At 35.9% G+C, this 12,459-nt stretch overlaps 1 protein-coding gene across 1 annotated transcript in view; it reads right to left on the bottom strand.

Moving 5' to 3' along the window:
• Positions 1 to 12,459, bottom strand: part of SPG11 (SPG11 vesicle trafficking associated, spatacsin) — a 75,512-nt gene that overhangs the window by 36,367 nt on the left and 26,686 nt on the right. The window contains exons 16-20 of the mRNA XM_081229614.1: positions 11,336 to 11,539; positions 9,695 to 9,801; positions 7,747 to 7,892; positions 6,408 to 6,569; positions 4,021 to 4,087 (exon numbers count right to left, since the gene is read on the bottom strand). Of these exons, the coding sequence (XP_081085740.1) occupies positions 4,021 to 4,087; positions 6,408 to 6,569; positions 7,747 to 7,892; positions 9,695 to 9,801; positions 11,336 to 11,539 (686 nt within the window). The remainder of the gene's footprint in view (positions 1 to 4,020; positions 4,088 to 6,407; positions 6,570 to 7,746; positions 7,893 to 9,694; positions 9,802 to 11,335; positions 11,540 to 12,459) is intronic.

The raw sequence follows: 12,459 nt of genomic DNA, 5'->3' as shown, positions 1-12,459 counted from the left end.
GATGTAATAATTTTATTTTAATGTGTGGAGGTAGCCCTCATTTTATACAAAAATGTGTACCTGAGAAGCTGCATAAAAACTTATAAAGTATGCTTTTCCCCTACTGAACTTGTTATTTTAGATGCTTTAATTTTGTATCTGATGATCCATTAAGTTCACAGCGGCAATAACCCTTTAACTACAAAATCTCTGCTAATGATTTGCAAGTGTAGCGTTTTAATTCATTCATGCAGCTCATATTTATACGAATCCTCTATGCACCAAGGCCAACTCACTGTACCTTTCTCCAACAAATACTTTGAGAAGAACATCCTTTTCTCCATATTAATACCCTCCTAATAAACTTTTCTTATCACTACCTGTAATTTCTGACTTTGGATTCATAGAGCACCTTATTATCTACATCATGGTACCAACTTTCCAAGACCAGCAGAGTAGTTCAAAGTTCCTCTGTGCCCACGAAAAAAGCAGAAAAAAATTTTTTTTAATCTTTTTAGAAAAATATGAAGTCAAAAGATACTTGGATGTGAAAAGTTGGTATGAAATAAAGTTAGGGCTTGATAGGAACAGTTAACTGCTTCTTAACTGCTTACTACCTATTAAAAAAATGAGACAAAACAACATTTTGAACTGTTAACAGTGCATCTGCTCTTATTTTCAAAGTTCAAAGCTTATTTCTGAAATAAAGTTGTATCCCTCCCATGGAATTCCAAGGGCTTTTTATATTGTGACTTAGCTCTTATTAAAACAACAGGACTTGAAGACTTTAGAGGAGTCTGTCATCTTACAAAGCTATTACTTAAAAGTATACCTCCTTTGAGATTAAAAAACTGTCACACACCTTATCCGTATTCTTTGTAAGATCAGAGTGACTCTGGTAACTTACAATTACATATAAAGCCATTCATTCATTCAATATTTGCTGAGTTCATATAAAGCTGAATGAACAAATTTGAGTTTTTATTCAAATAAGACCCTGATTTTTTAGTGGTTTGGTGGCTAGTATGGAGATTTTGTATAAGAGAAAATTCTACCTGAAGAGAAATTTTTCTCTGGCCTGCTGAAGCCAAATCACCACGCAGTTGCCTTGTGGCTACTTTCAGTGGTAAAACCATATGATAAAAGAAGTCAACATTCTAATTAAATACAACTCTCCAATTTTAAAAATCCATATTATGTCTTCATGATAATTGTTTCATTTAATTTGTGCTTTATTTCCTCAAATATGTTTTAAACGTCTAAAAATCAGGCAGGGAACATGCCTTCAACTTCCTCTGTGTACCCAGGAGAGTGCTCCATCTCCACCAGGGCCTCAGGACTCTGGCTAACTGATGGAGTTGGAGCCATTAGAACAGTACAGGGGATTCTGTCTACTCTCCAGTAACCACACTGAGATTAGAATGAGTATTTGCACTTGAAAATGCAATAAGCACTACTTTATCCTGCACTGAACAAATATCGATTGAATATCTATTATAGGCCCGGCACTGCACTAGGCACTAGGTAAATTCAATATATTGAAATTTGAACTTATAAAACTGACACATTAGAAAATGCACTTTTACATAAGTCAATAAATATTTACAGGGTATATATTACAAGGTATATATTATGTGAAAAGTACTAATTTGAAGCCTCCTTTAGAGTAATATAGGCAGAGGCACCACAGGTAATATGATATTAAAGGCTAATTCAAAATGAATAAGTAAAAAAGAAATAGAAAAAGCAGAGTTTAAGAACAGCACAAAAAAAAATCAGGGGAAGTTTTATGGTCTAGAGAGGATGGCAGTGTGTGCGCATCTGGTGCTTACCATGTGTTAGGAACTGCAAGAGCTTTTTAAATGCCTTGTCTCCTTTCATTCTCATGTAACATGTGAGGTGGACACTGTCACTTACCTTATTTTATAGAAAACTGAAGAGAAGTTAAATCAGTTGCCCAAGGTCATACAGCTATTACATGGTAGAGCCAGGTTTTGTCTAATGCCAACACCTATGCTCTTAACCTTTATAATACTATAGTGCAAGTGAACAAGGATTTTTGGAAAGGGAGAAATTTAAGCAGAAGGTCTATATTACATTCCCCAGCAGGTAAAGCAATAGTGACCTCATACAATGACTTTTAACTCACAGTATGTTTTCAATTCAGCTTCCTAGAAGATGTTTTCCATCAAAACTACCATGAGGTATCACCTTACTATGGTCAGAATGGCCATCATAAAAAGTCTAAAAATAATAAATGCTGGAGAGGGTGTGGAGAAAAAGGAACCCTTCTACACTGTTGGGGAGAATGTAAATTAGTACAGCCACTATGGAAAACAGTATGGAGGTTCCTTAAAAAACTAAAAATAGAGCTACCATATGATCCAGCAATCCCACTCCTGGGCATATATCCAGAGAAAGCCATAATTCAGAAAGATACATGCACCCCCAATGGTCACTGCAGCACTATTTACAATAGCCAGGACATGGAAGCAACCTAAATGTCCATCAACAGAGGACTGGATAAAGAAGATGTGGTACATATATATATAATGGAATATTACTCAGCCATAAAAAAGAATGAAATAATGCCATTTGCAGCAACATGGATGGACCCAGAGATTGTCATACTGAGTGAAGTAAGTCAGACAGAGAAAGACAAATATCATATGATATTGCTTAAATGTAGAATCTTAAAAAAAGGGTAAAAGTGAACTTATCTACAAAACAGAAATAGAGTTACAGATGTAGAAAACAAACTTATGGTTACCAGGGGGTAACTGGCAGGGGAGGGGGGGAGGGATAAATCATAAGATTGGGATTGACATATACTCACTACTATATATAAAATAGATAACTAATAAGGACCTACTGTATAGCACAGGGAACTCCACTCAATACTCTGTAATGGCCTATGTGGGAAAATAATCTAAGGAAGAGTGGATATATGTATATGTATAATAGATTTACTTTGCTGTACACCCAAAACTAACACAACATTGTAAATCAACTATACCACAAATTAAAAAAAAAAAAAAAAAAAAAAGGCCGGGTGGAGGGTATACTGCTGTTCATTTTATTATTTTTACCATACATTTACATTATATACACTCTTCTATATATGTTTCAGAATGTAAAAGCCAATCTAAGGAAGGGCATCATACATCCAGTGACAGCTTTGTGTTTGTTTTTTAATATTCTCCATAGCTGATTCAACATAGAGAGTGTCTTGATATTATTTATGAGAATAAAGGATAAATATAAGTGGGGAAAAAAAAAAGATCCAGCAATCCCACTCCTGGGCATATATCCGGAGAAAACTATAATCAGAAAAGATACAAGCACCCCAAAGTTCACTGCATCACTATTTACAATAGCCAAGACATGGAAGCAACCTAGGTGTCCATCAGCAGATAAATGAATAAAGAAAATGTGATATATATATATATATATATATATTGAGCCATAAAAAAGAATGAAATAATGCCATCTGCAGCAACAGGGATGGACCTAGGGATTATCATACTAAGTGAAATAAGTCAGACAAAGACAAATATCATATGATATAGCTTATATGTGGAATCTAAACAAATGATACAAATGAACTTATTTACAAGACAGAAAGAGACTCACAGACACAGAAAACAAACTTATGGTTATCAAAGGGGAAAGGGTGGGGAGGGATAAGTTAGGAGGTTGGGATTAACAATATACACACTATTATATATAAAACGGATAACCAACAATGACCTACTGTATAGCACAGGGCACTATATTCAATGTTTTGTAATAACCTATAAGGGAAAAGAATCAGAGAAAGAATATATATACAACTGAATCACTGTGCTGTACACCTGAAACTAACATAATACTGTAAATCAACGATATTTCGATTAAAAAAAAAGAAAATGTTTTCCAGTGGAATGTGCCTTTATTTTTAAAATAGAAAGCAGGGGGGAAACTAGGTTGGCTTTACATAAATGAACTTCTGTCAACACTGCTGAAATGCTTCTAAAGCAAGAAGAATCCATAATGACTTACCTCCTATAGTCAGTGTGTTGGCAGACTGCCAGCCAAACAATCTGCTAGGATCAAAGGGCAATAATGACTGAAAAAGGGGAAGAGTCAAATCAGAGTTAAAAGTTAATTGATTCTAAAGTGAAGTAAACAAAATCATATGAAAGAGCTTCACAGGCAGTCTGCTTCCCTTCTTCAGGGCAATTAAAAACTTTTATCTTTCTAGACATAAATTCTTTGAACACAAGCATATGAGACATTTTTCTACATTAATAAAAATAGAACTGGCTAGGTTCCTTTTGAAGACTCTACGCACTTCAAACTATGTCTGCAAAGTATACTCTCTTTTGGTAGAACCAGCATCAATTATAATGTAAAAATGGCTTTACAAGTCCTTTGGAATCAAAAGGCAAGAGGACTAAGAGGTTAGAAAATGTTACCACGTAAATACAACAAGGTGTGCTGAGGCAGGTCAGGAAAGAGTGAGACAACTAGATCAAGGGTTAAAGGAATGTGATGACCAAACCATCAATAACAACAGCAAAGAAAAAACAGCCAACTAAGATCAGGTCAGTCAGAAAAGGTTTGAGAGCAAGGAGCGCTGGGTGTTTTGAAATCTGTAGGCCAAAGGTTTAGCAAAGACAGTAAATAGATGGTGGGAGGGATATGAGACAAGAGAACTCTTAGGCCAAGATCTGGATGGCTAAGAAAAGAGCAGCTTTAATTTTATTTATGTATTTATGTATGCATGTATGTATGTATTGACTTATTAATTCTTAGTTCCCAGACCAGGGATTGAACCTGGGCCATGGCAGTGAAAGTGCCAAGTCCTAACCACTGGACTGCCATGGAATTCCAAAGCAGCTTTAATTTTAAATTAAGGGAGAAGAATCTTGTGGTCTATTAAGGAAGGAATACTCTTCCTAAAATAACAGGACTAAATAATTGCATCAGTCAACCTGAAAACAGAACAAAGAACAACCTGAAACCTCTTATGTTTTAGGCTGATTGAATCCACTTTAGGTAGTAAAACTATGTTTTTATATAATCTACTTATATCTAGTTTATATACCAATGTTACTCAAAGTGCTGATCTGCAATGAGATAAGAAGCTTGTGATAAATATAAATCTAGCTTACTGCTTCCTTCTTTGAGAAAGTCTTGCTACATAAAAACAAAACAAACAAACAAACCAAAAAAAAAAAAACCCAGCCCTGCTGACACATACCAGCAACAAGCAGTTCATGGACTGGCACCTGCCTGGGGACCACATTTTTAAGTAGCACCAGTCTGTACCCTATAAAATTTTACATTAGAGTAAGAGAGGTTTTGTACCTTCATAGGATTATAGAGTTTAGATTGAACTGAAGACACTGTAGGAATATTTGTACCCAGGAAAAAAAAGCAAAAGCCTTTTGAGATGAGAAATGAGCAAAAGAAGGTGTCCTTAATTGAGGATCCCTGGATAGGTTTCAGGGAATCTGTGAATTCCTCTGAAATAGAAGCAAAATTATGTGCAACTTTTCTGGATAGAGGGTTCATAGCTCTCTCACATTTTTTTTTTAATTTATTGTTTTTGGCAGCATCAGGTCTTGGTTGGGCACGTGGGCTCTCTAGTTGGGGCTTCTCTCTACTTGAGGCGCACGGGCTCTGTAGTTGCGTGACGCAGGCTTAGCTGACCGTGTGGCATGTGGGATCTTAGTTCCCTGACCAGGGATCAAACCCGCATCTCCTGCATTGGAAGGCGGATTCTTAACCACTGGACCACCAGGGAAGTCTCTCACGTTCTTAAAGAGGTCTTTGTCCTAAAGGTGACTTAAATAAACAGCCCTATTCACTGAGAAGAGACAGAAATTATCAGTGGTAGAATGAAGCCGCTTTCAGTGAAAGTAGCAGACAAGTATGCTGGCCAACTATCTGTCTGCTCTCAGATCCATTTCTACCTTTCCCATGTTCTGCCCTGAATTGCAGAGAAGTGCATTTCCCAAACTCATTTGCCTTCTGGCTACCAGATAGGTTTAGTCATGAGAGAAAACATGGGAGATTAAAGGTGGCAAGAGGGGAGAAACCAAGATATTTTCCCCTTCTTTGTTTTCTAGGGCATCTCCTGCATGGTTCCAGCCCTACCCTCTTGTCCCAGCTCCCAGTAGGTAGTCCGGTTGTGATTTTAGCTCCCAGAGAGGCTCCAGCTGTTGGGTTCAGACAACACCACTTTCTTGCAGCCTTAGGGGGTGTTGACTGCTTCCTTCTTTGTTAATTTTTGGGTTGTCTCATCATCACACATTTGGTTTCTCCATTTTGCTATCATTCTGTGTAAGTAATTCCCTATATTAAATGTCCTCCATTTGGAAGACCCAGAGTGGTTCCTGTTTTCCTGGCTGAACGCTGACTGATACTCCTAAATACTGTACCTGAATCAGGTGGTAGAGTGTAATATCTGGTGGCAGGACACTAGGGGCAGTGTACTGTGGGAAGAGAGCAGTTTTAAGCTTGGGGTAAGGAGTTAATGCCATCTTCAGTAGCTGGGGATCTACTTTCTTCACACAGTTCTCATTTTCTTCCTTCTGAACAACCTAAATAAAAAGATAACATGGTATAGAATAATGTTTTTCTCTTCTCCAAAGTTAAGTCCTTTTTTCATAAGTAGCCTGTGAAACAAGATTAGCTTGATATAATAGGTGGTAGTGAAAACAGCACTGGACAAGGAGTCAGTAGCCAATAGTTCTAGTTCTGGTTTTAAGACAAACTAGCTGTATGACCTTGGTCTAGATATTTAATATCAGGCAGGCTTCAGTTTCCCCATCTACAGAATTAGAAAGTTCAGCTAGATCAGTGGTTTTCAAACTGCATAAGGAAAAGCTGTTTGAAAAAAGGCTCTACTACAATATTTAAAAATTTCAGATATTAAATAGTGAATATTTTACAAGAAAAAAACCTACTAGACTAGATGACTCTTAGGTCCTTTCCTCTCAGGTCTCAAGTTATTCTGACTGATTTCTGACAGGTGATCAAAAACAGGAAGAATAAATAACCATGAAGTTAAGGTATACTGCAACAATCTAAAAGAGGTGGTATTAAATTAAGCTAGCATCAGTAACAAACTGTTGCAGATTAGATGTTTAACAGAATTCTTAAGTTCCCTCTAACCAGCCACACTATACTTTCAAAAAAGCAGAGACGGGCAACTTTTCACTGGATTACTCAAAAGAGTTTTTAAGGGTAGCTAAAAATTATGATTTCCTTTTTAACTCCCAAAGAGGTCAAATAACAGAGAATAATTCCCAAGTCACAGATTTAAAGTATACTTACTCCAAGGAGCAATTAGATCTTGATTCTATCCTGAAAACAAACCTGGAGTATTAGAGAACAAATAAACGGGAAAAAAATCGCTATACAACATTCAGTCGCCCCTTGGTATCCACAGGGGATTGGTTCCAAGACCCCCCCAGATGCCAAAATCCGAGGATGTTCAAGTCCCTCATATAAAATGCTGTAGTACAGTCAGCCCTCCATATCTGTGGATGCAGAACCCCCGAATATGGAGGGCTGACTATAGCAGTCTCCTTTCAACTTAAGAGGATATGATATAAAGTTTAAAAATTCACCCTTGTTTTATGCTCTTTAATCTAATGAAATACTTGTAAGTGGTTATATTTTAATATCAACTGAGACCTAGAAAATCCACCAATATTTCTTCTAAATTTAAAATCAGTCCTATTTTGCCATAACAGGTCAAAGTGCTGTCCATACCTGGCTGACGCCCCCAGGGGCATACATTGTGGTAGCAAGGGCCAGGAGGGTATGTCCTTCTAATAGCATACTGCTTACACTGGCCTGGTTGCTGGGAATCAGTATCTGAGCATTTGCAAGGCTAGCCTGGAAGATCAGTTTGGGATCTGAAATATAAGAGAGTACATTTTTCTCCTTGAGAGAGAGAAATACTAAACTAAGGATTACATAATTCTGAGAAAGAAAATTAATTTTTAACTCTATCCACAGTAAGAAGGATTTTCTAAGTTTAAGAGCAATGGGAAAACGTCACAAAGGGAAAAAAAGAAAGATTGGTCCACATAAAAATAAAAACTTCCATTCAAACAAAGAAAATTGAAAGGTAGTAATGAACAAGGGGAAAAATCAATAACAGATGACAACCTAACAATTAATGCCTTCAACAAAGAGCTCATATCAATACAAAAGCCCAAAATACTGACTGTAAAAGATAAATGGACAAAAGAAATAACCATTTTACAAACAAGGAAATATAAATGTCTGACACATAAAAATATATAAATCATTAGCAATAAAGAAATGCAAATTAAAATAGTAATTAGATGCCATATATCACCTATCAAATCAGCAATGATTTTTAAAAAGATTCATCCTCAAGCACAGAGCTGGTCAGTGTGCATAGAAGCTGGGACTTACAGAAAAGAATGGTGTAACCCTCCTGGAAAGCAATCTAGCCTTATATCAAGAACCTTCAAAATGCATATAACCCCAGACCCAGGAATTTTATATCCAGGAACCTATCTGTACTAAGGAAATAATCTGAAACAAGCACAAAAATTTTATGTTCAAATATACTCAAGATTATTATTTATAATAGGAAAAATTGAAAACAGCCTTAATGTCAAAAAATGAGAGCATAGTAAATTAAATAAGAGTATTTCTATACAATGAAATATTATGTAGACATAAAATGGTCATTGTCTCTAAGAACATAGGAAAATTCTTATGTTATAATTACTATATGAAAAAACACAATATACAAATACATAGATGTTTCTGGTTATATCCCTAGCACTTACACACCGTCACAAGGTAGGGGATAAATAAATATTTGTTGGATGAATGAAAAACAATATTGACTAGGTTTAAAAAAAGTATAGAGAAAATAACCAGAACAAAATATATTAAAATATATCAAGAGTTCCCTATGGATAGTTATCTTCCTGTTCACTTAAGCTATCTACCTACTGAGGTGTTATCTTGACAGTTGTCTGTGGCTTCCTTTTTTTATTATTATTTTTTAACAATGAAACATGTTACTTTATGATCTCCAGAAAAATAAAACAAAACCAAAAAAACCTCAACCCACATTATGAAAAAAATTATTCATTAGGAAAGAAACCAGGCATTACATAAAAGTGAAAGATTGGCTGTTGACATTCCTTGCCTATGTTGTGGCTTGGCCTGTCCCCTTTCCTGAACCTCTAGAATAACACCCACTAAGCCCTCAGGGGTCACAGGGTTTTTCTACCTGATTATAACCAGAGCAAGGCTCTCCATCATTGGCTCCACTAGAGAAGACACAACAATCCCACATATACTACGGATTTACTTTCACTCCAATTGGAGTTCCTTACTGAAAGATTCAGGGCAGCCATTTGGAAGACAGACCTCCTCATGGAAACAGGGTCTCAGTCTACCAAAGAGCAGGAACCTGTGATGAACTGGTAGGATAAGAGATATCCAACATAACTACACATGCTATCTGCTCCGAGTCTGGTTTTCTTCACTGTCAAGAGGCTAACATTTTTGGTCTTTTGCTTTTTAAATAAAGCTTGAGTCTAGATTATGGTCAAATATTTGTCTACAGCTAGACAGTTTATTCAAAGAGTTCGCAATTTAAATTCCATTCAACAGACCAGTTATTTATCCAAAGCAAGTTTTGTTATTTAATACAATACACCCATACCTGTTAAATTACTGGAAACTTGTCGACACTGAACTAAAAATTCAAACCAAGGGTGAGCTTCATGTAATTCTTTTTTTTCCAAGAAGGGACAATTTGGAGGACTAAGTCTGTATATAAAACAAAAAACAAAAAAACTATCTGATTAACATAGAGGATAAGACAGGCAATTACAACCATGTTTGCTCAGGTGATAACTAGCATAAAAAAAAAAGAACTTTGTAATTAAAAAGTAAATATAACACAATATAATCCCAGTCTTGTGTTGTGTTTTACATATGCCTTATGATCTGGAAATAGAGAATTTTAGAGACAGGGATAATATCACTTAAAACATATCTCCTATTGTGATGAAATTTTACCAACTTTGTATAAGATTACCAGATATCTTTGCACTTGAAGATACGCTGTATTGGTTTTTTTTTTTTTTAACAACAAAAGCTCTTTAGCTTTTTCAAACTTAAGAGGTTTTTGAAAACCTTTACATAACTACAAGATAAGCTGGGACTAAGCAGTTAAGGCTCGTAACAGGTCCTCTAAAAATACAGCTTTTAAACTTTCACTTGCCAGTAGCTTTGAGGAAAACATTTCTGTGTTCAAGTAAGTCTTAATGATATGAACAAGAAATATACCCTTTGCTTGACTTCCTAGTCTTTACTACACAAAATAAAATAAAAATGTTCTCCTTAGCACATGAATGTGGGTTCTGGAATCAAACATAAGTATAATTAAATCTAGCTTTACCAATTACTAGCTGTACACCTTAAATAGGGCACTTAGTCTCTCTCAAAGCTTCAGTTTCCTCATCTGTGAAATGGAGGAGTAAGTAACCACCTCACAGGGTTTTCTGAAGATTAAATGAGATAATGCATGTAAAGTACTAAGCCTAGTGTCAAGAACACTGTAAGCACTCATATGTTAGAGACTACTATTTTTATTATTACTGACCAATAGCAATTAACACTGGCCACAGATAAAATTCCGCAGGTTGACCTTAGACATCAATATATATTGATATCTGTCTATCTAAATATAAATTTCAGAGCATTTCTAAGATACCTTGCAGTGGCGATGAATTCAAAGTTTTTAACATTTGTTTGTTAATGAAAATATTAAAGAAGTCCAAGTTAACCTTTAGAATCCTCCCTCTTTTAAACTTGTAAAGCATTTCTTTCTAATTTCTAGTTATTTAAAAGGTTAACAGAGATGTTACAGAATTAACATCACCAAAAAACACATAATAAGCATTCAGTTGAATGTGGTATTGAACTAAAAGATGTACCAAATGTTAGAGTGGGAGGAACTACTTCAAAAAGATCAGTATTGGGCTTCCCTGGTGGCGCAGTGGTTGAGAGTCTGCCTGCCGATGCAGGGGACGCGGGTTTGTGCCCCAGTCTGGGAGGATCCCACATGCAGCGGAGCGGCTGGGCCCGTGAGGCATGGCCGCTGAGCCTGCGCGTCCAGAGCCTGTGCTCTGCAACGGGAGAGGCCACAACAGTGAGAGGCCCACGTACCGCAAAAAAAAAAAAGATCAGTATTCCTCACGAGAATGCTTAATATTTTCCTAAAAGTTACATTCAGAAGTAGTATGGAAAGACGGAACGTGAAGGCCTGCTCAAGGACAAGTTAATTCTTAGTACTCACTTGTAATAGTCAAGAAAGACATAAAGAAGATACTGCAGACTGTGTTCCAAACAATAGAGAATGAAGTGACAATGGAAATCCCAACCATCTTTGGACCTATAGTTTTGAACAGGGAGGGTATCTTGCATCACGCCCCCAATACGGTTCAGTCTTTTGAGAAAGAGTTCAAAGTCTTCTAGTTCAGATGTAAGAAAAATTCCATTCCTATTGGGCAGGTTTAAATAAAAGATGGCAAGTTAAAAAGTTGCTATATTCAGAGCAGACCAAATCATTTCCATTGTTAAATAGTCTCAACTAGTTAAAAGTAAGTATTTACAAATTAATACTGCCAATTCTTACCCCATAAATATGTTCTGACACACATATTTTGCTAGTTTCCAATAAAGGTTTCTGCACCACTGTAGTATTTTAATGTAGTAATGACAGTCTCGAGTTATATTAAATATAAATATTTCAAAAACCTAAACTAAGCTACCTTCATTACTTTGTTTTTACTGAAACTGTACAGCCCAGTGTGGCAACAGTGGTTAACTCTTGAAGCTAGATGCTTTACACACTGAGGAACTCACCAAAATATCCAAACAAAATCATTAAGAAATTAAAGCAGAATAATTTAAATAGACCAACCATTAAAGAACAGAAATTTGCATTTAAATATTTTTTATAAGTTTACTGTTAAATACATCATACATACCATTAAAGGAGTATAGAGAACATATTATGTGGAGTTTAGAGAAGCACTGCATAGCCACCACCCAGATTACAGAACACTGTACCTAGAAGTCCTTTCTGTATTCCTCCCCCTTTACATGTGCTTTGCCCTCAGAGGTAACCACTATCCTGACTTTCATGATAACTATTCCTTTACTTTTATTCACCCATATAGTTTTACCACCCATGTGTGTAACCCCAAATAATATAAGGTTTGGTTTTGCCTATTTCAAACTTTATGTAAGAAGGGAACATCTTAGATATATTGTTGTCTTGTTTCTTCTGCTCAGCATTGTGTGATTTATCCATGTTGATACCTATGGCTATAGTTTTTTAGTTTTCATTGTTGTATAGTGTTCCACTGTATGATTATACTACATTTTACTTATCTGCTCTAACTTTGATGGTCATTG

Source organism: Mesoplodon bidens (assembly GCF_964165515.1).
Source record: "Mesoplodon bidens genome assembly, chromosome: 3".
NCBI classification, from domain to species: Eukaryota; Metazoa; Chordata; class Mammalia; order Artiodactyla; family Ziphiidae; genus Mesoplodon; species Mesoplodon bidens.
This window is presented reverse-complemented; position numbering and strand designations above follow the sequence as displayed.